A 25207-nucleotide genomic window follows, 5' to 3' on the forward strand; every position below is an offset into this window, starting at 1 on the left:
GAGAGATCAACCTGATCAGGATCAATCTTCCAGGGTTTGATTTCGTGCATGTAGTGTGGATATGCAAAACTGAACTATCAGGGGTCGACCCCTGTACTCCTCAATCTCCCAATGGCCTCTCTCAGTGAGTATAGCCAGGCAAGTCAATTGTAGGTAGCTGGAATTCCCTAGCTGGAATTGCAGATCTCTGATCAACGTTAAGGTCTAATGTACACTTGGGATTAGTCTCGGCTGGCTGTGGAGGCAGGACCTCCCCCTTTCCTAAGGATGGATGGTTACTGACTGCTCCTGAGCACTACAGATGACAACAGAGCAAACTGACAAGAGGATCATAAAATCAGCTAATCTCCCTGGATGCATGACTGCAGGCAGACACACCGGACCCACTATGCTTTGGCTTCCTTCACTGTCTCTATGCAACTTGCTACCTGCATGAGTTCACCTGTGTAAGTGTGTGTGTGCAGGAGCTTATGAGTGTGTGTGGGTGTGTGCTGGAAACATGCCGAAGAGGAGCATAGGAGCTTACATTCATAATGTTAGATACTAAAAATTATGACCTGAATAGAGACACTGGATTGATGGTCCATTTCTATCGCCTATAATGTATAAGCCCCCTCTTCCACAGCTTTCCCTCACTGTGACTAGTGTGGTGTTAAGAATCCTCTTCACCTTGCATGGTCCTTGAAGATCTATGTCATAACTACTTACGCAGAACAATCTCTTTCACCTTGTCTTTAGCTATGATGTTGTCATAAAATTTCCTAGATCCACAGAAAAGCACTGTGTAAAGTCCATAGCTTGTCTCTCTCACCAACACAAGTTGGTCCAGTAAAAAATACTACCTCACTTCTCTTGTCTCTCTACATTTTTGGTCATGTCATTCATGAGTCAGTGCTCTTATAATTAAAAGGTATCTTCAGGAAGATATTTGAATTACGTTACTATGATTTGTAAGGTAAGGCAAGTTTTTGCACAATCACTGTACTAACTGTTGTGACACCACAGTTTAGGTTGAGAAGGTTGTTTTGTACTCACTGGGCATGAGAAAGAATTCATCAATGAGACACTGAGACATTGATCTCATCTATTTCATACCCAGTATGATAAAATTCCTTTGATTCATAAGTAGAGTTCATTTCTCTAGCCATTTGGTTTATACTGGCCAGGTTTTATCTCTATTATACAGGTGTGACAGAGGTTAGTTATCTGGTTTGTGCTGTTTATTTAATCTTATTCCTTTACTATTCTAGCAGTAAGCTTTGAAGCATGATTACAATCCTGCACAAAATAAACTTCACAACTTCAAATTGACTCTTTCAATTTACATTTTAAAGACCTTGCAATGTACGATGATATAGATGTCGTGTCAGATCATCAATTGGTGTAAATTGGCTTTTTTCCAGTATAGTCAAATGGAAGAGTCTTGATGTACACCAGCTGAGGATCAAGCACTTAAGTTTTACACTTTTAGATGAAGTTGTCCTTGTATGTGACAAAATAATAATAATAATAATAATAATAATAAACTGATGGGAAAAAGGAAAAATAGTAAATACTAACAATTTTTATTACAGTTTAATTGCCTAACAAAGTATTTTTTTTCAGGATGAGCTTTATTAAAAAGTATGGCAAATAAGCTTCAGAGAATTATTGGTACACAGAGTCAGATTGTCTGCAACTTATGTACTCATTTACCATTCTGCTTTGGTAGCATTTTACACTCACTTTGCACTGGTGTAAAAGTCTACACAATGCATTGGGGAGCGAAGAATCTGGCCCCTATTCTCCAGCAGGATTTAGTGTGAGCGATATTAACAATTTTGATAAAGAGAAATTTAAAAAAAAAAGACCCACCAAATGTCGGGACTTAATAAACCACTTTCTCCAATTGCTATATGATTATTAATTTCCCTTGATTCCGTTGACACTTGTAACAATGTCTAACAACTGAAACAACATGCTTCTGATTAACTACCTCATCAAATAATTCCCATAGTACAATTATTTAAATTTTTTCTTAGCTATATATTCAAATGGCCAGCAGCGCTAGGCCCAAAATAAGTTTGCTTTAAAACTGAAGCTTCCCTAACATTCCATGAACTTATATTTTATCTTTAGGAACCATCATCAACTAATTATGCATCTGGGTTGTAAAATACAATTAAAATAATTTTGGGCTCCCCTGAAGTACAATTTGTCTTCATTTATAGTAAGGATGAGTGAAAGATTCAATAAAAATTAATCAGCTGGAACTTTACAGCCTGAGCTCATTCCTTATCTGTCCTCCCAACCCCCTAGTTGTTGAAGGGGAAACTTAAAAATAAGACTGATAGCTCTTTTGCTTTTTAGCATCTAATAAATTACAGTCATTTACCATTCCACTGCATTTCAACAAAGGATAAGTACTTTGGAATGTCACAAACTCTAGGACAATTTTTTAATGTAAATTTAAGGACCCTTAAAACAGTTGCTTTTGTCTCCTGTGCATTAGATTGTAAGCATGCAGAGCAAGAACTGACCATAGCCTGCTGGGAAAAGGCACAGGAAAGGAAGATTTACTTGAAAAGGCTCATTACTCAGCATGGTTCCAGCACAGCACTTGGCTGATCATGCTGGCACTGACCAAAGCGTGGGTCTGACTTGGAAACAGGGGATCAGAGTCACAGCTGAAGGAAATCAGAGTTTCTCTACCAAAGTGAGATGTTCAGGGTCCACAGTGCTCTCCAGCAATGGCAGTGATGTGTTGCTCTTAAGTCTCAGACAGCCCCAGATTTAGTCCTCCCCTCTGAAGAGGACCATATAAAGTCAAGCCACAGCCAGTACTCTTCCTAGCAGCATTAACTGACACTTAGTACCAAGCAGTGATGAGAGTGGGTGCTGCAGAGATGAGGATAAATATACCTAACTAGCTTAGCATGATCAGATAGCTCTTCAAAAAAGATACACATCTCATAGAGCTGGAAGAGACCTTGGGAAGTCATCAAGTCCAGTCCCCTGAACTCATAGCAGGACCTTGAACCATCCCAAGAGTTTTTTTTTTTAATCTATTTGCCCCAGACCCTTAAATGGCCTCCTCAAAGATTAAACTCACAACCCTGGGTTTAGCAGGCTAATGCTAAAGGCTACCAGCAAACGTTTCATGGACCAGACAGAGTTTAAAAACAAACCAGAGGAGTGCTAACATGAGGTCAAGGGGGTGGAATTATCTGGCGTGACATAAGGGTTATAACTTGAGATTAATAATAATAAAGCTTACTCTTCTAAAATCAGAGTAAATTTCCTGTTGGTGAAACTTAGACTGTGGAGAAACCCTGCATTGGGACTGGCTAGAGGAATCCTCCTCAAACTGCTGTGATAATACAGACATGGGGCCAAACCAAAGTATGCACTCAAACTCTCAAATTTTGGGGAAGTTTGGAGCCAGATCTGAACTTTGCTCTCAGCACCCATGTCTATCATGGGCCCTAAGTAAAAAGCAAACAAACTGAACATGCCCAAATTTGGCAGAATTTCTGTTCTCCATGAGCTCTTTGTGTCACAAGCCCATCTCTATAAATGTGCGTGAAACAGGATGAGGTTGCTACTGGATTGCAGCAATTAGTTTACAATGCAGAATTATAGATGTAGTGGGCTTCAATATTTCTAATTGTGAAACAGTCGAAAATGCAGGACTCTGACAAGAGTCTATCTGATTAAATGCTATTCGCTGTTACATTATGTCACACAAGTCTTGGGAAGAAATGACTTATCAGGAGCTCTGAGTCGTTCAAGTGCTGTACATAGTACTGTCAGGACAACACCGTGTATTAAAGAAAAAGCCTTACATTCTTGGAATAGGAAACAGATTGTTCTCCCCTGTGGTGCCGCTACTTCCTTCACTATCCATGCTATATCCGCTGCCAAAACTGCTGGCTGATGAGCCAGTGGAGACAGAGCTTTCTGAAGGTCGGTGGTTGGTAGGCCTTGCTGTACAGAGCAGGAATAATCAGTTACAAAACTGTGTGTAAGCCACAAATGTGATCTACATTAACAATGTGTTAGTCATCACGATTACATGCTGCAAACACCTTTTAACTACTTTACTCCACATTCATTTGACAAAGTGAGTAGGACAGTCCTACGATGAGAATCCCAATGGATCGTCCTGTTATTCTGTATGAAATGTCTCTTCATTGCACTTGATGACTTTTGGTACAGTACAGGGAATCCAAAGGAAGTATCATCAACACAGCAGCTTGTCCCACACAAAACTGCGTACAGAAACATCCTCCTCTTCAGACATACCATTGCATTTCTCAACTGCTCATTAATCTCTTTGGTAATCTTATTGAGGTTTTAAGCACAGCCCTTAACAATTTGGTAAATTGGTGCTAAACCTCTATCTCTTAGGCTAATTTCATGTGGTAACTATAGTAGCCCTAAAGCAATTAGTTTTGCTTTAGATGGTTCATTTTGGTTTACTATTTTTGACACATCACATGAATTTATTCTCTTGCATTTGTCCCTCTGCAAGCTGAGAAATATACATAGATACCACATTGTGACATTACATTTAATAAAAAAAAAAAGCAATAAATATCAGTTCACACACTGAATAACACAATTGCCCAGGAAAAAAAATATTGAAAAGATAGCTATGGATGGTCCTTTTCACTTAGGTTAATGGAATGGATATAATACTAAAGATAGAAACATTTGTACTAAAAGCTCTCACAGTGAAAACTTAGCAAAGGTTTGCTGTCATCTTGGTCAGCCTTAAAGCTTGAAGACAAAGAATTAAAAGGAATTATATTTAAACATGAAAATTGCCCAAAAGCAAAAAGTAAGTATTTTTAAATACAGCCTGGTACCCAGATAATATTCCATTCAAGTTAATGATATTTATATAAGAAGTGGGTCTGTCCCACGAAAGCTCATCGCCTAATACATTATTTGGTTAGTCTTTAAAGTGCTACATGACTGCTTTTTTGTTTTGATATATTTGATTTGGTGTGACTTATTTCCAGTGAAGACTCTGCAAACTGCCTTGCAGTGTGATCCAAAGTTAAATAAGACATCCTAAATATAATTTGAAAATAGGTTAATAATTGACACTGGAAAATAGGGATTAATGGAAAAGCGTTCCCTGAATCACTGGCTTGTCCTAACCATGAGTTTTTTATCCCACAATGATTATTCCCTAGCAAATTCAGCCATCCAATAATTTTTTAAACCTCTACTATCATCAACTGGTTTCTGACGCTCAGTCTATCTATTTGAATATTACCTAGGTTTCTTTAAAACCACACTTATTTTAAGCTGTATTGCTTGACACTTTGCACTTATAAGCCATGTCTACACGTGCACGCTACTTCGAAGTAGTGGCACTAACTTCGAAATAGCGCCCGTCATGGCTACACGTGTTGGGCGCTATTTCGATGTTAACATCGACATTAGGCGGCGAGACGTCGAAGCCGCTAACCCCATGAGGGGATGGGAATAGCGCCCTACTTCGAAGTTGAACGTCGAAGTAGGGACCGTGTAGTCGTTGTGCGTCCCGCAACATTGAAATAGCGGGGTCCACCATGGCGGCCATCAGCTGAGGGGTTGAGAGACGCTCTCTCTCCAGCCCCTGTGGGGCTCTATGGTCACCGTTTGCAGCAGCCCTTAGCCCAGGGTTTCTGGCTGCTGCTGCGGCAGCTGGGGATCCATGCTGCATGCACAGGGTCTGCAACCAGTTGTCGGTTCTGTGGATCTTGTGTTGTTTAGTGCAACTGTGTCTGGGAGGGGCCCTTTAAGGGAGTGGCTTGCTGTTCAGTCCGCCCTGTGACCCTGTCTGCAGCTGTGCCTGGCACCCTTATTTCGATGTGTGCTACTTTGGCGTGTAGACGTTCTCTCGCAGCGCCTATTTCGATGTGGTGCTGCACAACGTCGATGTTAAACATCGACATTGCCAGCCCTGGAGGACGTGTAGACGTTATTCATCAAAATAGCCTATTTGGATGTCGCCACATCGAAATAGGCTACTTCGATGTAGGCTTCACGTGTAGATGTAGCCATAGTCACTCTGAAGAGATGATTAGCAGGCAATTTTCCAAAACATGCATGTCTCAGTGAGACACCAAACAAAGCCTCTGTTTTTTTTTTTCCGGAGAAGACAGACACAGCTCTATAACCAACTCTTCATCAGATAGGTGAAATTTACATTAGCATCTCTGCCACTTGTAGTACTCTTGACAATTCATGTGAGGACCAAGCTAAATCATCACCGGGTTGTGTAGGGAGTAGAAGGTCTGCCAAAAGCCTGTATTTCCATAGATACGTATGGTGGGGAACTGCGGAAATCTCAGGCCGAACCCATCTCTGTGCACCATGGCCTCCTACTTCTGGAAATGTGGAGTCCTCCTTGTTCATGCCCAAACCAGAGCTACTTGTAATCTGAGACTGTCTGTAGAGTCAGCACTAATCCTAGTGATGGTTTATTGGTGCCTGATAGGATGATGTCACATAGGCTGGTTTACATCTCACACCAACACATCTGAATGACCATGCCCCTGCAAAACCCATAAAAGTTGATGATTATGCAGAGGGATGGTGTTAGTTCTTGTTCGATATGGAGTCACTTGCCAGTTAGGAGCATTAGTGCACATCTCAGCTTTTCCATGGTTAAACAGAGGGGAATGATATGGCTTCCAGTTTCCTTGTTTACTCTGTAAAGATTAGTTCCTGGAGTCCCCAAGTCACTAAATTTGTTCTCCAGTTAGAGGAGACCTTAAGAGGTCATCTAGTGTATCCCTTTGTGATAAGGCAGACCACGTACACAAAGATCATTCTGATGGGTGTTTATCTAATCCAGGGTCAGCAACCTTTCCGAGGCAGAGTACCAAAATTTGACCTTTTGACCTCTATGTATGGTCCAAGTGCCCGTGATACTTTTTTAAGTCACTAACAGTCCTACTTCCAACTGCTTCATTAATAAATAAATTAAGGCATAGCGCTTTACCCTTTAGGTGGTGGTTGGTAGTATTAGCTGGTCTTTTGTTAATCCACAGGTGGCACACCTTTGAGCAAGCTCCTACTGCATGGGGAAGCAGAGATGGTGCTGAGCTTCCACCTTGCATGCTGATAAAAATCGGCCCGTGTGCTGACCCCTGGTCTAATCTGTCCTTCTTCTAGTGACATGCATTCCACAAGCTTCCAAAGGAGCCTATTTGGCAACCTATTTCACACTTAACTACAGAATTATCAAGATTTTCCTAATATTTTACCTAAATCTCCCTTACTGCAAGATTAAGCCTGTTATTTCTCCTCCTGCCATCAAAAGACATGAAGAAAAATTGCTCACCACTCTCTTTAAAACAGTCTCAATTTATATTCAGTCTTTACACAAGTCTCGGTGCCCCAGATATTTTTGAAACTTTTCTTCACAGAACAGATTTTCTTTTGTAATTTTTGTAGTTCTCCTATAAACGCTGTCCAGATTGTCCACCTCCTTCCTAAAAGGTACCACTCAAAACTGAGTAAAAGAATCCAGGTGAGGTCTTGTTAATTGCAAACAGAAGGAGCCAATTAACTCCTCTGTGTAATGTACAACAATCCTGTTAATACACCCTAGAATGATATTAGGGTTTTTTGAAACAGCTTCTCATTCTTGGCTCACTTTCAATTTATAATCTATTATAACCCTCCATGACCTTTTCAGCAGTAATACCTCCTCTCCAGTTATTTCCTGTTTTGTAGCTGTGCTTTGATTTTTTTCCTTTTTGAAGTTCTTATACGCTGTCATAAGACTATTTGTATTCAATAGCTGAATTTATCTCCTGAACTTATACTTACATTTTGCATCTGTTAATAATTCTATTCTCTATGAACATCAAACTTGTTTCCTGGTGCTCATTTGGAATAAAATGTCCTTTGAGGATGTATTTTGCATTTGATATTTTTAGCTGCTATTCTTTACTCTAGCCTACATTACAGTTTTCCACATTGATTTCCTTTCCCATCAACCCTGCTTACTGCAACTGAATATTAGATGTGTTGAACACAAGTTTTGGTTTAGATTTAGATTTTGAAGACTCCAGTGGTCAGTGTGTTATTCTTTTGTTTCTGATCAATGAAGTGAACGAGTCTGCCACTGCTGCCAGTTTGGTGACATAGTGCTGTAGAGTAGATCTGTTTGGCCTTCTTTTTTTCCCCCGCAAAAGGTTTTGACTTTTAATTGAAAAAAAAAAGCCCCAACTTTTGCAGCCATCACGATTTCAGTTTTTGGTCAAAATCATTGTTATACAAGAAAATATTCATTTTTTCCACAGAAAGCAGGCACTTTTATGAACCTTTTCATTTAATCAAAAACCCGGTTGTCCACAGAAAAATAGTTTGATGGAAAACTTTCAACCTGCTCTTCTGACTATACCAAGGTGTTAGCTCTACAGATCTTTGGCTCAACTCCTGGTGATAATAATTGCATGACTGTGGCCACATCTACAAGAGCAGTTTTTCCTGGCAAGAAAGGGCTTTTGCCAGAAATAAAATTAAGAGTGTCTACACAGCAAATGCACTTTGTTAACAGTCTCTCGACAAAAGCCGGCACATCTGCCAGCAGTGTTATACCTCTCCCCATTCATGTATGACACTTCTGTTGACAGTTTTCTGTTGACAAAACAGCTGTGCAGATGCTCTGGGTCCCTTTTGTCGACAGAGAGGGCTTCTGGTCCATTGGGCAGCCCTGTTTGCAGAGCTCCCATTCAGCTGTCTGTTGAGAGAAGGCTGGGCAGTCTGGCTGCTCTCTGTCAACAGAGTGGATTGCTTTTTGAATCTGCTTTTATGTGTAGATGAGATCGGTTGACAGAAGTTTTGCCAGGAAATCCCTTCCAACAGTAACTTCTGTTGACAGAGGCTGCTCTTTATTGACATGTCCTATATGATGGAGTTTCCTGCAACAGAAGGATAGTGGACTTTATGACCGAGAATATCCCTTCCAAATCTGTGTCCTATGTTCTTATAATGTTCTAAACTCTTGTGAAGTAAGGACAAGAAAATGGTATGTGTGCGGGAGCTCTGAGTAGAAACAATAGTCTAAGAACTGCAACCAGGACAATGCCAACAGCCTTAAGGAACTTTGGAAAACTCATCTGACTGCATAGAGTGGTTGAAGTTGGAGCTGAAGATTAATATTAATCTCCTTCATGGTAGTAATTTGTATTTCTGTGATTAGCCATTCATTTTGGTGTCCATTCCAATCAGGTGGTTGATAACAAACTCCTATTGTTAGAAACCACCATAGCTACTCCTTCTTGCTCTCTACTTCAGTGGTTGATAATCATGTCTCAGCGTATATGTAATTGCCAGCAGTAAGATAATTTGTTGACATCAGCAGCAGCATGGGTTCAATGGCACTAGTGACTGACAATGGTCATGTGATTCATGGCACCAGAACTGGTACCAGTTTGGTCTTTTTCATTTGAGTTTGTATAAAATAAATGTCCAGTTTTTATTTTTCATAGAAAGGCTTCTAAGAAATAGTGCATGAACAGGATTGGAAGAGCTATTAATGACCTGTTAGATTGAAATGTTTTTCTTTCCTCTGAATCTGAGGCAGGTGAGGGTTCATATACCTAAATACTTCTCCTATTCTTTATTTATGAAAGCTGGACATGCACAAGTCCATGGGGCTGGATCTAAGGCATCCATGTGCTGAGAAAGTTGGTCAATGTTATTACAGTGCTACTGGCTATTATTTTTGAAAACTCTTGGCAACCAGGAGAAATCCCAGACAGCTGGAAAAAGGCTAATGTTGTGTCCAACATTAAAAGCAGAAGGAGGACGATACAGATAACTACAGATTAGTCAGTCTCACCTCAGTCCCTGGAAAAATCATGGAGGAAACTCTCCAGTAATCCATTATGAAACACTTCTAGGAGAGGAAGGTGATCAGGAAAAGTCAAAGTGGATTCACCAATGGCAATTCATATCTGATCAACCTGATTGCCTTCTATGATGAAATAATGGCTCTGTAGATATGGGGAAGAGTGGTGGATGTGATATATCTTGACTCTAGCAAAGCTTTTGCTATGGTCTACCATAGCATTCTTACTAGCAAGTTTGAGAAGTATGGCTTGGATGAACGGACTATAAGGTGGGTACAAAGCTGGCTAGAAAACTGGACAAGTAGCGATCAATGGCTTGATGTCTAGTTGGCATCCGGTATCAGCAGAGTGCCCCACGGATGTTTCTGGGGCTGGTTTGGTTCACAATCGTCATTAATGATCTGGATGGTTGGTCAGTTTGCACCCACAGCAAGACTGACACTTAGCTGCAGGGAGAGGTAGGCATGCTGAAGGGTAAGTTCCAGTAACTTAAAGAAACTGGAAGATTGGGCCAAAAGAAGTCTGATGAGGTTCAAGAAGGACAAGTGCAGAGTCCTGCACTTAGGATGGAAGAATCCCCTGTAGGGTGGGGACTGACTGACTAGACAGCAGTTGTGCAGAAAAGACCTGTTGATTATAATAGATGAGAAGCTGGATATAGGTCAATGGTGTGTCCTTGTTGCCAAGAAGGCTATTGACATGATGGGCTGCATTAGTAGGAACACTGGCAGTAGATTGAGTGAAGAGATTATTTCCCTCTATTCAGAACTGATGGGGCCACATCTGGAGTACGGTGCCCAGTTCTGGAATCCCCACTATAGAAAAGATGGGGACAAGTTGGAGGAAGTCCAGCAGAGGGCAATAAGAATGATTAGGGGGCTGAGGTGCATGACTTAGGAGCAGAGGATGAGGGAATTAGGCTTATTTAGTCCTCAGAAGAGAAGAGTGCAGGGTGGAGGGATTTGAAAGCAGTCTTCAACTACATGAAGGTGGGTTCCAAAGTAGATGGAGTAAAGCTATTCTCATTGGTAGCAGATGACAGAGGAAGCAGCAATGGTGTCAAGTGGGGATGTCTAGGCTGGATATTAGCAAACATTATTTCACTGACAGAGTGGAGAAGCACTGGAATGGGTAACCTATTGAAACGGTGGAATCTCCATTCTTAGACATTTATAAAGCCCATCTTTACAAATCCCTGGGTGGAGAGATTTAGTTGGGTTGTTCCTGCTTTAAGCAGGGGGTTGAACTAATCTAACCCTAACCTATGATTCTATGAAAAAGGATCAGATATGCACAGGTGCCACCAATATGTTATCAGTATTCAGTGCTATTAATAGAACCAAGTGAAGATATTGCTGCCAGGAGCAAGTCACTCCTGCAGTTTTCTCTATACACCTATCTTAGAAAAAAATAAAAAAATAAAAAATCCTAACACCATTCGTGTTGTCTCCACATGGGAAGGATGGGGTAGATTTTTTAATCTCTTTTTTTAATGGAGACAGTTACAGAATAAGATTCTAAAACAGGAGAAACATGAGTGCCAGGCCACAAATGTCCTGAGTGATAACGTCACTTTAAAATTAATGGGAGAAAGAAAAAAGAAGCCAAATTCTAATACTAAATCTTGTAGTGAAGGGGGTTAGAGATGACCAAAAAGAAACGTGTGTGTGCATGTGTGTTTTAAAGCGAGGCATAAGGGAAATAATTCACACAGTGCCTACAGCCATGAGCTGTCATATCAATCAATAGTGAAATGGAAACTACTGAGCACTGCCAGACTTCCCAGCCATTCGTCAAGACTGAATGAGCAGTTTGTTTTAAAGGGGCAACTTGAGATTAAACGTGGGGCCAACTGGTTGAGATAAAATAACAACAGTCTCAAAGGGCGCCTTCTTCTGAGTTTTGAATTGCACAAATTACCTTTTCCTCCCTCTCAGTTGTTATTCTTTCTTACAGGACCAGACAAGGTCAGAATCTGAAGTGCCAAAAAGCCACCAGAAAAGCTGTACTAGTTGCAACCCGGGCAGTAAGTACTATAAGTCTCATGAGAGAACCCATTCTTGCCAGATTTTCAGCCCTGATTACCATAATAAGACACATGTATGGGCAGCTTGTATAATTATTTAGATTTTTTAGGGTGTGTTCATATGTGTGGTACGAGGAGGAGGCACACCAAAGAAGCCAGCACAACAACATTTAATTTCAAAGATGAAAATGACAGAAAAATGAGGAAGCTAGTTAAACTGAAATTAAAAGATACAATCACAAAAATGATTACAAGTTGAATGGAAATGTTTTTGAAACACTGCAATACAGGCTCCAATTAAATGTATATTCCAAATTAAAGAAATGTAGGAAGAGGACCAAAAAAGCGCCACCATGGCTGAACAAGAAAGTAAAAGAAGCAAGGAGAGGCAAAACTCCTTTAAAAATTGGATGGTAAATCTTACTGATTTGGCATGGCATGGCCAGTAGAGAGGATAATCAGGCAGACATAAATGTCAAAAACTAACAAAAATAATTGAAGTATATCAGAAGCAAGAAGCCTGCCAAACAATCAGTGGAGCCACTGGATGATGAAGGTATGAAAGGAGTACTCAGAGAAGATGAGGCCATTGTGAGAAGCTAAATAATTATTTGCATTGGTCTTCATTGTAAGGGATGTGAGAGCAGTCCCAACACTTGAGGAGTCATTCTCTTTAGGTGACCGCTCTGAGGAACTATCCAAGACTGAGGTGCCTGAGGAGGGTTTTGGACAAATTGATAATAAATAATAAGAATTCACCAGGACCAGCAGGTACTTACTAAAGATTTCTGAAGATATTCAATGTGAAATTTCAGAAATACTATCTGTGGCATACAACATTTAAATTGGCTTCTGTGCCAGATGACTATAGCATAGCAAACGTGATGCTGTGACAGGTGATTAATCAGCCCTGACAGAGAGTTAAATAGAAATATATGTATCTCATAGCAGGGACCTTCAGAGGTCATTGAGTCCAGTCCCCTGCACTCACAGCAGGATCTATCCCCATCCCTGACAGATTTTATTTTATTTAAATGTGTTTTTTCTAATCTCTAAACAGCTACTTCAGGGACTGAGCTTACAGCCACATGCTTGGGAGGCTAACGCTCAAACCACTGGGCTAGCCCTCCTCCCACTAGCTACCTCTAAGAAAGAGTGAGGCAACCAATCAGGGCCAATGTAGGTCCTATAAAAAGGGCTGCAGAGCAGAGGTAAGTCAGTCATTCTCCAGCCTGGGAAGGGCAGGAGCAGCTGGGTGCTCTGGCTTGGTGAACTCCCAGTCTGAGACCTTGTTGCAAAAGCCTGAGGGAGTAATACGGTGTCAGAGGGACAACAAGGCTGTGTCTACACTACCTCCCTACTTTGCAGGGAGCATAGGGTGTCAGAAGATTATTAATGAAGTACTGCAGTGCATATGCATCACTTCATTAAGCTAATTCTCCCCTGCAGCAACTTCGAAGTGTTGAACTTCGACGTGCTGGCTTGTGGGTAGCCGCGGCTAACCCACCGGTACTTCGAAGTAAAGGGACTTCTAAGTTCCCCAGGCAGTTCCAAGTACCGTTGGGTTAGCTGCGGTTACACACACGCTGGCACTTCAAAGTTTAACACTTTGAAGTTGCCGCAGGGGAGAATTAGCTTAATGAAGTGCTGCATATGCACCGCAGCACTTCATTAATAATCTCCCAACACCCTATTTACCATGCTCCCTTAGAAATAGGAAGCTAGTGTAGACAGAGCCCAAGGGTAGGAATAGGCAGCAGGTCCATCCCACTTGCCCATTATTAATGTGGCCAAGTTTGACTACAGCTTGCCCCCAAAGAAGGGCCTAGAGGAAGGATGGCAGTCACTGAGGCAAGTAGTGGGCTTATGAGTAACTGGTTACTCAGGAGGGAAGAACGCCTGAAGAGCGTGCTGTAGTAGGGCAGTGTAGCCAGACAAAGTCTCCCCCTTACAAGCCAGCTTGCTCGTTGCCCACCCCCACCGATGAGCACACAGGGCACGGAAATGGCTGCTGACAGCACAGTCTTTGATGCCCTCATTGAGGCCCAGATATGCCAGCTTATCGTGACCCTGAGAAGCAGAAAGTACAGATGGAAGGCTAACAGGACAGACTGTCAACAAGAGGGGCGGGGACCCTCAGAAATCACCCCAGCTGGCATTGATCAATATGATGCACACACACAATCACCCAGAAGGGGACGTGCCCCGCCCACACAAAAGAATGTCCTGTACTCCTAAATTGCTTATCTCTTGTCTTACAAGTGCAAACTAAGTAAGAAATGCCCTTGTAACAAACTGGCGTCACAAAGACAGAGCAGTATGATCTGGCACCATAGGTAAGAAAGAGAATACGTAACCCAGAAGGGGTATAAAAGATGGGTCCAGCAGAACTCTAACTTTGAGTGCATTCCACCAACTACCTGCTGGTCGGGTCAGGTGATTGCCTTCCGAGGTCCACAGCTGGGGACGCCCAACCTCGTATTCATCTTTCTGCGGAATTGAGTGACCGATCCAGCTTGGCAACGCTGGTATCGAGAGACGCAGAGAGGGTAAGATACACCCATGCTAGGTCTCTGACTTTTTTTGTGCACACCTAAAGAATTAGAGCTCTGTAACTAGTATCAAGATATCATTGTGTTAGATGGTAACAGATATCTTTGTATTGGATTGTAACGTAACTTGTTAACACCTGTACTTTGCTAGCATATAAGAAGTAAACAATAGCCTTTTGTAACCACACGCTTATAACTGTAGCTTAAATAAACTTGTAACTAGTTAAGCTCTGAGCCTGACCCTGTTAACCCTTTTGTCACTGCAACACAGCCGGCACAACAAAAAGAACTTTAACCGTTTGGTTACTACAGCCTGGCCGTGGGTGAGAGTGCTAGGAGCTGCCTGCTCTAACAGTAAAAAAACTGGGTTGCTTAGGACCCAGGGGAGTACCTCACCGCACATTACCTGGCCACCGGCTAACAGGCAGTATCCTAGAAAAGGGAGAGCCACAGTCTGGGGTAGGGCAGGGGTGAGGATGAATGCAGATCCAGACAGAGTACTGTGGTGGAGATATGGGATAAGCAGATAATGTCAGGTGAGAAAACAGCTGGAGGAGTGAGTTTTGGAGCTGGAAGAGCTAATTCTCAGGTTGAACAGAGTGGGGTTAAGTGTAAACCTTGTACAGATGCCAATTTTTTTAAATGGCTACAGAGGAAATAATGGTAAGTACAGGCCAATAAGTTTGACTTCAGTACCAGGTGAGTTGGTTGAAAACAGTAAAGAAAAGACAGAAAGATTAATATGAAGAGTCAACATTGTGTTTGTAATAGAAAACATGCCTCACCAATCTATAAGAATTCTTTGCTGCTGATCAACAAAAATGTGGGCAAGGGTGATCTGCAGATATAGTGTATTTGGACTTTCAGACAGCCAAGGCCTCAGCATGCTATCCCCACCCCAAGCACTGGGTCTGCCAACCAATGGGAGCTGTGGTAGTGGTATCTGTGAATGTGAAAGCATGCAGATCCACCTGTCCGTGGCTCTGAATAGGAGCTGAGGAGGGTCATGCTCCTCTTTCTGGGAACTGCTAGTGGTAAGTGCCACCTGAAGCATGCACTCTGACCTCCCATGCCCCAGCCCTGATCCTCCTCCTTCCCTCTGATTCTTTCAGCCCCATTCTGAAGCACCCTCCTGCATCCCAAACTCCTCATTTCAGGCTCCATGCTAGAGCTTGCACCCAGAGCTGTACTGTCAATAGGACAAACTGGGGTGACTGCCCAAGGCCACACACTTTTGGGGGCCCTGCTGAGGCCTATAGATGGGAGGGATGAGGAGGTTCTCTGGGGTTGAGACTTGGGCAGCAGAAGCAGCAGGGCTTGCCTTCCCTCCCCCTACACTTACTATGTGGGTGGCAGGAGTAGCAGCTTGCTTCATCGTGCCATGCTGTGCCCAGCTTCCCTCTCAGCCTGCTGTATGTTGAGGAAAGGGAATATCCTGAGGTGAGGCAGTGGTCTGCCTCAGGCCCTGTGTGTGGGGCAGGAGGGGATGGCTCTGGTGAGTTCCTGTCCCCTCCACAGGATGGCCCTGCTCACACCTCCAATGAAAGCTCTCATCCTCAGAGGGAGTCCTGCACTCAAACACCCGATTCTTTCAACAGTCATAGTCCATCAAAGAATTTCCATACCGAGAAATGGCTCATAGGCCAAAAAGTTTGCCTGCCCCTGCTTTAAATACTGCATATGGTTTTGCAGTGCTTATCTCAAACCAAATATCTCATAGTTGGAAAAGATACAGAGAAGGGCATCAAAATTATTAAGGGTCTCAATTAGTTTCCATATGATGAGAGATTAATGAGATTGGGGCTGTTCAGCTTGGAAAAAGAGATGACTAACCCGGATATATAAGAGGTCTATAAAATCATGAATGGTGAGGAGAAAGTAAATAAGGAAATTTACTTACTCATTCACATAGCACAAGAACTGAGGTAATCCAATTAAATGAATAGATTTAAAACAAACTAAAGGAAGTACTTCTTCATACAACAATCTGTGAAACTCACTGCCAAGGGATGTTGTCAAGGTCAAGACTACATTGGAGCTCCAAAAGAATTAGGTAAGTCCACAGAGGATAGGTCTATCTTTGGCTATTAGCCAAGATGGTCAGGGATACAACCCAATGATCTGAATGTCCCTAGCTTCTGACTATCAGAAGCTGGGAGCACATTACCATGATAGGTCACTTGATTATTGCTTGCTCTATTCATTCTCTCTGAAGCACCTGACATTGGCAATGGTATGAAGAAAGGATACTGGGTGAGATGGACCTTTGGTCTGATGTAGTATGGCTGTCCTTTTGCACTCGTGTTCTTACATGCCCAGAATGACTCTCTAAATCTGTGATGATACTGCTGATGACTACTAGAGAAAAGAGAACACTGCTGCCTCAAAGCTGTTCAGTGAAACCACTGTCTACGTGACAATCCAGGGAGCACAGCAGCCCTCGTATTTCATATCTCATGTAAGGGATGGTCCTGCTTACAGTGGCTCCTGGACATTCTTTTTGAACTTCCAGAAAAATGAAGTCTGTAACCCTCAGAAAGACTTAAGGCACATAAATAATTTATTTCATACTCCTGAAATTCCTTTCTGGCATCAGCCTGCAACTGCTTTCTGCCCATCTCCTTTCTCCACCAATTTTGGTTTCCACTAATTTATCTTTGACCAAAGACCAACAAACAGAATGGAGAGGACAAATTCAAAGAGCTCTGGTGATAGAGCCTAGCCTCTTCAAAAGGAGTCCAATGTGTTCAAATTTGTGGTACACTGCAAGATTTGGAACTTTAGAGGACCTTGTGGTAATATCAACTGAAAAAAGAGTGGATGGGAATTAAGTGGAGCCACTGTTCCGTCTCCCATCCTAAATGTGCCAGCCAGGGAACCAAGGGAGTGGAGTGTGCTACTTTCTCCAGTGTAACTGGAGAGCTATAGGAGAATGCCAGCTGGTTGTCCTTCTGCAGCAATGAAGCTCTAAGTATCCTCAAAATGCCACCATCTTGGCCAATACCAAAGACAGAACCAGAGAATGCCGAAACTAAAAGCATGAATTACTACAAGCTCTGTAACTGTAGCACTCAGATCCTTTGTGAAATGAGTATGGGGACATAACAATGCAATAAAACAGTAATAAACAATCAATTTACCAAAACGGGATATATCATAGTTTAACCCTAAGAGTCCCGTTCTGCCATCTGTCCTTGTTCTGGACAGTACTTACTCCATGAGTAGGCCCCCATATCTGCCATTTTATAATGATTTTTACATAATTTATTTGACCATATATTTTTTATTTGTTATGTGAAAATTAAGTGGGATGTCACACAGTGGGTGCGTCTACACTAGCCGGCTACTTCAAAGTAGCTGGCACAACGTCGAAATAGCACGTGTTGCGTCTACACATGCCGTGCACTATTTTGATGTTGAAATCGACGTTAGATGGTAAGATGTTGAAATCATTATTCCTGTCCGAAGATGGGAATAGTGTTCTACTTCGATGTTGAACGTCGAAGTAGGTCGTGTGTAGATGATCCATGTCCCGCTACCTTGAAATGGCGGGGTACTTCATGATGGCCATCAGCTGAGGGGTTGAGAGATGCTCTGTCCAGCCCCTGCGGGGCTCTATGGTCGCCGCATGCAGCAGCCCCTAGCCCAGGTCTTCTGGCTGCTGCTGCTGCTGCTCCTGCAGCTGGGGGTCCATGCTGTGTGCACAGGGTCTGCAACTGGGTGTCGGCTCTGCATACCTCGTGCTGTGCAAGCTGAGTGCATCTGGGAGAGGCCCTTTAAGGGAGTGGCTTGCTGTTGCCCCAGAAGGGCTAGTCCAGCCTGTGACCCTGTCTGCAGGCTTTGCTGACCCCTTATTTCGATGGGGAGCAGTTCTGTGTGTGGACACTCTGCATTTCCTTCCAGGGCAGCTCCTTTTGACACTCCCCGTCACTACTTCAATGTTGAACATCGACGGCACCAGCCCCAGAGGATGTGTAGACGATACGCATCGAAGTAGCCTATTTCAATGTTCTTATTTTGAAATAGGCTACTTTGACATAGTGTGCTAGTGTAGACATAGCCAGTATGTGGCATCACATGCTGTGAGTAACAGTGGCAGAAGTGTCTTATTAAAAGCATTGCTTGTTTCTTTATAAAACAATTTTAACCATGTAGATCTAGTACTTATGGACTCAGGCCACTGGCTAACAGATGTTTGAAATAGGAGCTATCAGATGAAAACTATGCAGTTTCCTAAAATCATATGTCACTTTAAAATGGCAGAAGAAAAAATAACATGGCTCATAACAGCAAAAAGTGCCAGTACTGAGCCTGGAACCAAAAGGCACAGAAGATTACTGCTGTCTGCACAGAATGGGACAAACTGTTCTTGCTTTGATAATGACAGAGAGATTCTGGAAAAACTGTTGTTTATGACAGTAAGAAAGCTCATTTAATTTACCCAGAAATTAGGAGTCTGGAGAAGCTTGGCATAAAGAAGCTTTATTGGGCAGTAAATTATTTACAGTGGGAAGAAGTCATCCCAAAATATGGCAAGAAATGCAAACCTGGCGTTGCCTGCTAGAAGCATGATGAGAGCTTGAATAAATTGGTATTTAAATCTCAGCACATTCCTACCCAGTCCAAGCAATATGCAGTACCCAGGAAATGGGTTGTATTTCCCATTCCAAATTGGCCAAGCCCAGTAAAATAACTCTTACTGAGAGCAACTTCAGAATACTGTACAGTAGCAGTAGACCTTCAATTTACACGAGGGTTCCATTCCCATGCACCCCCACGTAACCCAAATTTCTTGTAAGTTGGGGGCATCTTCTTCCCCAGTGGAACTCACATTCTGCAGCTGGGCATGCAGCAGGAACACCTCGAGTTCCTTTTGTCTGGTAAATCCTGGATTGAGAGGGGGGGCAGCTGGGGACAGTTAAACCTGGTGGTGGATTAGGGCCATGGGAGTGGGGCAGTGGGGTTAAGCATTGGATGGGTAAGAGCTGCAAAGGTTCAGAGGGTGGAGTTCAACTGGAATCATGCGCAGCAGGGGTGGTAAGCTGGAGCCTTGCTCAGGTGGTGAGCCACGCCGTGGGGGAGCAGGGGTTTCAAGTAGGATGGGAGGATGGAGCCGGAGCCACGTGTGGTGGTTTGAACTAGGGGAGGGCGCAGGAGAGGGTTGAGCCGGAGCCAGAACCAGAGCCGGAGATGGGTGCAGGGGTGGGGTGAGCCAGAGCCATGCGTAGGTGGTGAGTGGAATGGAGGTGGGGCAAGCTGAGGCCACATGTGCCTTGGGGGGTTCATCCAGGTCCGAGGGGAGCAGGACTTTGAGCTGCACATAACTTGCATTAATGCGAGTTAAGCACAACTCAAAATCATGCATTTTGAGGGTTTTCTGTATTTCTTCTGGGTAGAAGGGTCACAATCATACTGTGCTCACTAACTTATATCTAACTGAGTTTACAATGCAGTAACATATATCTGCTTCTTACATAACACTCCTACATTATTTATCTATTTAAACTAAACAGCAGTATCTTATTTGTGACATGGAAAAGAAACTGAGCATAAGCAAGAAGGTAAACTCAATTAGAACTCATATTGCCCTTTTGACAATACATTCCATTAATAATTTTGACATAGCAGTTGGCTTATTTGAAATAGGAAAACCTCATTCCATGAGGAATAGCACAGATAGGAAGAAGGGCTTTCAAAAATTGGGGGGGTCCTTTCAGAAGGTCCCATCTCCCCTGGGTGGCACGTGATTCGAAAAATTGCCGTGGCCGCCATTATGCTTATGAGGTGCTGCATATTCATTGCAGCGCCTCATTAACATCTTTCGAACATGCTCATTGACATGCCCCTTTTGAAAGGAAGGGGCAAGTGTAGACCCAGCCTTAGTGTGTAGCAGCGTTATTTCAAAATAAACTATTTTGGAATAGCTATTCTGAAATAAGAAGAAGTCTTGCGGCACCTTATAGACAAACAGATATTTTGGAGCTTAAGCTTTTGTGGGCAAAGACCCGCTTCATCAGATGCATGAGTGTGGGGGTTGGTTTCAGAGGGGTATTTAAAGAGGTGAGGTCCCAGTAAAAGGGAGGGCCAGAACTGACAAGGTCTATTCAGCAAGGTGGAAATGGCCCGGTATCAACGGTACTTATCAAAGGAGGATAAAACACGTCCGATCAGACAGGGGGATGTGAGCCTTTGTCAGTGTCTAATGGGGAGATATTAACACCCAGACACAGAAGCTGTCTTTGTAAGCTGAGAGCCACTCCCAGTCTCTGTTTAATCCATAATTAATGGAGTCAAATTTGCAAATAAATTGCAGCTCAGAGATTTCTCTCTCCATTTGATTTTTGAAATTTCTTTGTTTCAGGACTGTCACCCTTAAATCTGCCATGGAGTGTCCAGGCTGATTGAAATGTTCTCCCACAAGCTTCTGTGCATTACCATTCCTGATGTCTGATTTATGTCCATTTATTCTTTTGTGGAGAGAATGTCCAGTTTGGCCAATGTAAATTGAAGTGGGGCATTGCTGGCACACGATGGCATATATTATATTAGTAGATCTGCAGGGAAAGGAGCCCCTGATGGTATAGTTGATGTTAGGTCCTGTGATGATGTCACTGGTGTAGATATGAGAGCAGTCCTTGGCAGCAAGGACTGTTGCAGGCGCTGGTTCCAGGCCTAGAGTCACCGGTTTGTGATTTGTAGTGGCTGGTGAGGATTTGTTTAAGGTTGGCAGGCTGTCTGTAGGCGAGGACAGACCTGCCTCCCAAGGTCTGTGAGAGCGAAGGATCATTGTTCAGGATGGGTTGCAGATCACTGATGATGCACTGGAGAGGCCTTAGGCGGAGGCTGTATGTGATGGTCAGTCGTGTTCTCTTGATTTCCTTGCGAGGCCTGTCTTGAAGCAGGTGGCTTCTGGGTACCCGTCTGGCTCTATCAATCTGTTTCCTCACTTCCTTAGGTCGGTGTTGTAGATTGAGGAAAGCTTGGTAAAGGTCTTGTAGATGTTTGTCTCTGTCTGATGGATCAGAGCAAATACAGTTGTATCTTAGTGCCTGGCTGTAAACAATGGATCATGTAGTGTGCCCTGGATGGAAGCTGGGGGCATGTAGGTAAGCATAGCGGTCCGTGGGTTTTCGGTATAGAGTGGTATTTATGTGACTGTCGCTTAAATGCACAGTAGTGTCCAGGAAGTGAATTTCTTGTGTGGACTGGTCCAGGCTAAGGTCCATCCCCCCACTCATGCATCTGATGAAGTGGGTCTTTGCCCATGAAAGCTTATGCTCCAAAATATCTGTTAGTCTATATAGTGCCACAAGACTTGTTGTTCTCGAAGCTACAGATTAACACGGCTACCTCTCTGATACTATTCTGAAATAATTTATTTACAAATAAGACTGCTGTGTAGACATTCCCTGTGTCTACACCTATACTACATTCCCCTTTTGGAGAAGGAATGCAAATGAGAGAGACTGAAAATGCTAATAAAGTTCTCATTTACAGAAGAGACATTTCCAAAAGCACAAACAGCTGCGTAGATGGGGTTTCATTGTTGAAGGAACCCTTCTTCCTGACACAAAATAGAAAGAAGGGCTGTTTCGAAAATGTTTTTTTTTTCTGAGGGAACCCCATCTACATGGCTGTTTTTGCTTTCAGAAAAGTCTCTTCCAGAAACGCGCTCATGCAAGATTATGCAAATGAAGTGTGAGATTTGTAAATCAGTGCTTCATTTGCATTTTTGATCTCCCTCATTTGCATTCCTTCTCCAAAACGGAAATTTAGTGTGGATGCAGCCTGTGAGTTTATCTTCTGTGCTCTGTACTTCTAACTTCATGGGAGTCTTTGTCTGCTCAAGATCCTCCCATTTTAGTGGAGCAGAACCGATGCAGTCTCTCCCACAAAAAGCTCATCCACTGTTCTGTCTTCTCATGGAGACTATTGTTTGCTCTTGTTCTGTTTTGCTTTGTCATTCCTGTTAATCTAAAGTAAAAGTAATTGAGACTGAAAGTGTATGGGCTGTCTTTGGACCAAGAGAAACATGTTCTTTACTTTGAAAAGGGTATTTCTATCAGCTCCACGAAGTAATTTATTTGTGCGTATCTCTATGCTTCATTTGGTTTTTGCTGTGTAAGTTATTCAGATTCTAGAGCTTGGTAAAAGGTCAGTCAAAGCAGCTTGGAAATCAAATATTCAAAATTACAGGCCATGAGCGAGTTACAGAACAGCAACTGGCAAATCATTTTGATTCAACAAATATTGGTTTGGGGAATGAGCTGCAGAACAGGAAAATGATACAAACATTTGGGCAACATCTACACAAGAGAGTTTTGTTGACAAAACCGAGGTTTTCTCAACAAAACTCGCAGAGCATCTACACATAAAATGAGTTTTGTCGGCAATCTGTCAACAACACACGGCACTTCGGCTGACAGCGCTCTGCCTTTCTGCGATGAGGAATAATGTCTTTGTTGACAGTTTCTGTTGACAAAAAGGCTGTGTAGATGCTCTGGGGGCCCCTCTGTCAACTGACAGGGCCTCCAGTTCACCGGGCAGCCCTGTTTGCTGAACTTCAGTTTGGCCGTTCTGTCGAGAGATCAGCTGGGCAGTCTGGCTGCTTTCTGTTGACAGAGCACATTGCTCTTTTGATCTGCTTTTGTACGTGGGCATCATCTGTCGACAGACGTTTTGCCGGAAAAACTCTTCTGACAGTAACTTCTGTCGACAGATCACTAGTGTAGACACATCATCATTGAATAAATTATATACAACACTAATTCTGACTTTAAAAAAAAACAAGTTAGAACTTGTGAGTTTCTGATTCTTAGCTCAGCTCTTAGTCCATGCATCTCTTAGGAAGAGCCAAACCAAAAGAAAATATGTTCTGATGAACTTTCCATCGTGATTTCCAGGTGAAGAAGGCTGATTAAATATTGCAGCTAGTCAGAAAATCATCAATGGGCTCATTTTCCATCAGAAAATCCAGTTCCATCAAAACCAAAACACGTCACAAATTTATGTTGATTTTGCCAAAATCATTTTTAAAGGGAAAAAAACTTACACAATGTTGAGGTATCCTAGTTTCTTTCAGGAAAAAAATATTTTGATTTTTCTTATCAAAATGACACTTTTTTTACGTTTTTCAGTAGAATATATAATATAAAATTTAAGTCCTAAACAACCAGAAAGAAAATATTTTTGGGTCTTTACTTTTGCAGAGAATTTTGAAATTTTCAGGTTTTATTCCAAATTGCAATGAAAAAAATTCAAAATCTCAAAAACCTCCACAAAATGGAATCTCCAGTCTCTGCACAGTACTACTGAATATGTTTTTATGCCCCGTATAAACATTCTGTTTGTTGGATGAAACTTCATGTTTTGGGATTTGTTCGCTATTAGTATCAATAACATTAACTGTTCAATAGACTCTTTCCATTCCAGGGAGACAAGGAAGAACTGAGATAACAGAAGGATAATAAAAAGAGGACTGGAAACATAATAAGAAGTTTCAGTTTTCTTATTTTCTGCAGTGGGGATAAAATAAATCTATTCTGTGCATCTAATTTAGCTCAGATACCATGTAGTTTAGGACTCAAGCAGAATCATCTGGGTCAGTTCCACAACAGATATAAATAAGTAGAGTGATCCAAAAGATAATAGATTTGGCTGATTTGAACCAGCTGAAGTTCTGGTTAGGAGGCAATGGTAGGTATGTGTGTGATAGCACACCTAATATTTATGTCTGATCGCACAAATGCCTAGATCAGAGAGGAAAAGATATCTACTTTAGATGTTGCTAGCGGAGTATGCCGTTATTCCTTTCCTTCCCACTGTTAATCTGCAAAACTCTCCATCGAAAGCAATACATTTGCAGTTTACAACAATGTAGTGGTGGTGGGAAAGGAGAGATGGCTCCATGTTCTAGCAGTAGAAGTATGAAGTTAGTATTTTGTCATAACACAAGAACTGTTAAAGCATGCTTAAGCAGACCGGGTTAAAGGCATGCATTTTATTAAGTAATGTGAAGACAATTTATCCATTTTTCAACAGAAGAGCAGGTTCCCCAGCTGAATAGAAGTGCACCAATCATGGTTCTAACATGTTATTTAGCACATTGCTTCATTAGGGACTTACACACTTAAGGTAAGATCAAGTAAAGGTCTTGATTGGCACTGATATTACAAACACTTTATAGAGGATACGCACACACTGCAATGAATCAGCACAGGGCACAGGGCAAGAAGCCATGTCTTTCTGCTCACCTCCTTCAGGCTTGACAGGTCCATCAGACATCACTTTTCTGAGGGCTAGTTGGCTTTGGTCTTTGTTGTCATTGGCTGGTGGAGGCAGATTGTCAGACTGAGTTCTTTGAATTGGGAGGACTCCTGCTATGCTGTGTCTGTGCTGCTTCCTGGCATGATTAGACTGACCGCTTTTATGTGCTGCTGTGGCAGTGTGGGTGAAATGGAAACCCAGAGTATGTATCCTCAGATGGAACCAGCTTAAATGTTAGTCGTGCAAACAGAAGTGTTTTTTTTTCCCGTACTTAAGTAGTGTTTTCAAACACCAAAGAGACACCACATGCACAGCACTAAAGGGTGTTAAAACTGGCTGTTTCTTACTTAATGATGGTGGGACTAGGGAAACAGTTTTTTCCCCTTTGTGCTTTATATCACAATGAGTTTATGGAACACAAACAAATCCTGAAGACAAACACAGGGAATCCACAGTTGGAAGGTTTGAACTTATAGAAACTAAATCCTCAACCAGTAAAAAGATGCAGGTCTGAATTG

General features: G+C 42.3%; 1 protein-coding gene across 1 annotated transcript in view; it reads right to left on the reverse strand.

Annotated features, from left to right (window-relative positions):
• Window positions 1-25207, reverse strand: part of PCLO (piccolo presynaptic cytomatrix protein) — a 539688-nt gene that overhangs the window by 59149 nt on the left and 455332 nt on the right. Inside the window, exons 21-22 of the mRNA XM_074984167.1 lie at window positions 24677-24859; window positions 3825-3966 (exon numbers count right to left, since the gene is read on the reverse strand). Coding sequence (XP_074840268.1) covers window positions 3825-3966; window positions 24677-24859 — 325 coding nt within the window. The remainder of the gene's footprint in view (window positions 1-3824; window positions 3967-24676; window positions 24860-25207) is intronic.

The sequence above is a fragment of the Carettochelys insculpta genome, chromosome 1, assembly GCF_033958435.1.
Source record: "Carettochelys insculpta isolate YL-2023 chromosome 1, ASM3395843v1, whole genome shotgun sequence".
Lineage (NCBI taxonomy): Eukaryota > Metazoa > Chordata > Testudines > Carettochelyidae > Carettochelys > Carettochelys insculpta.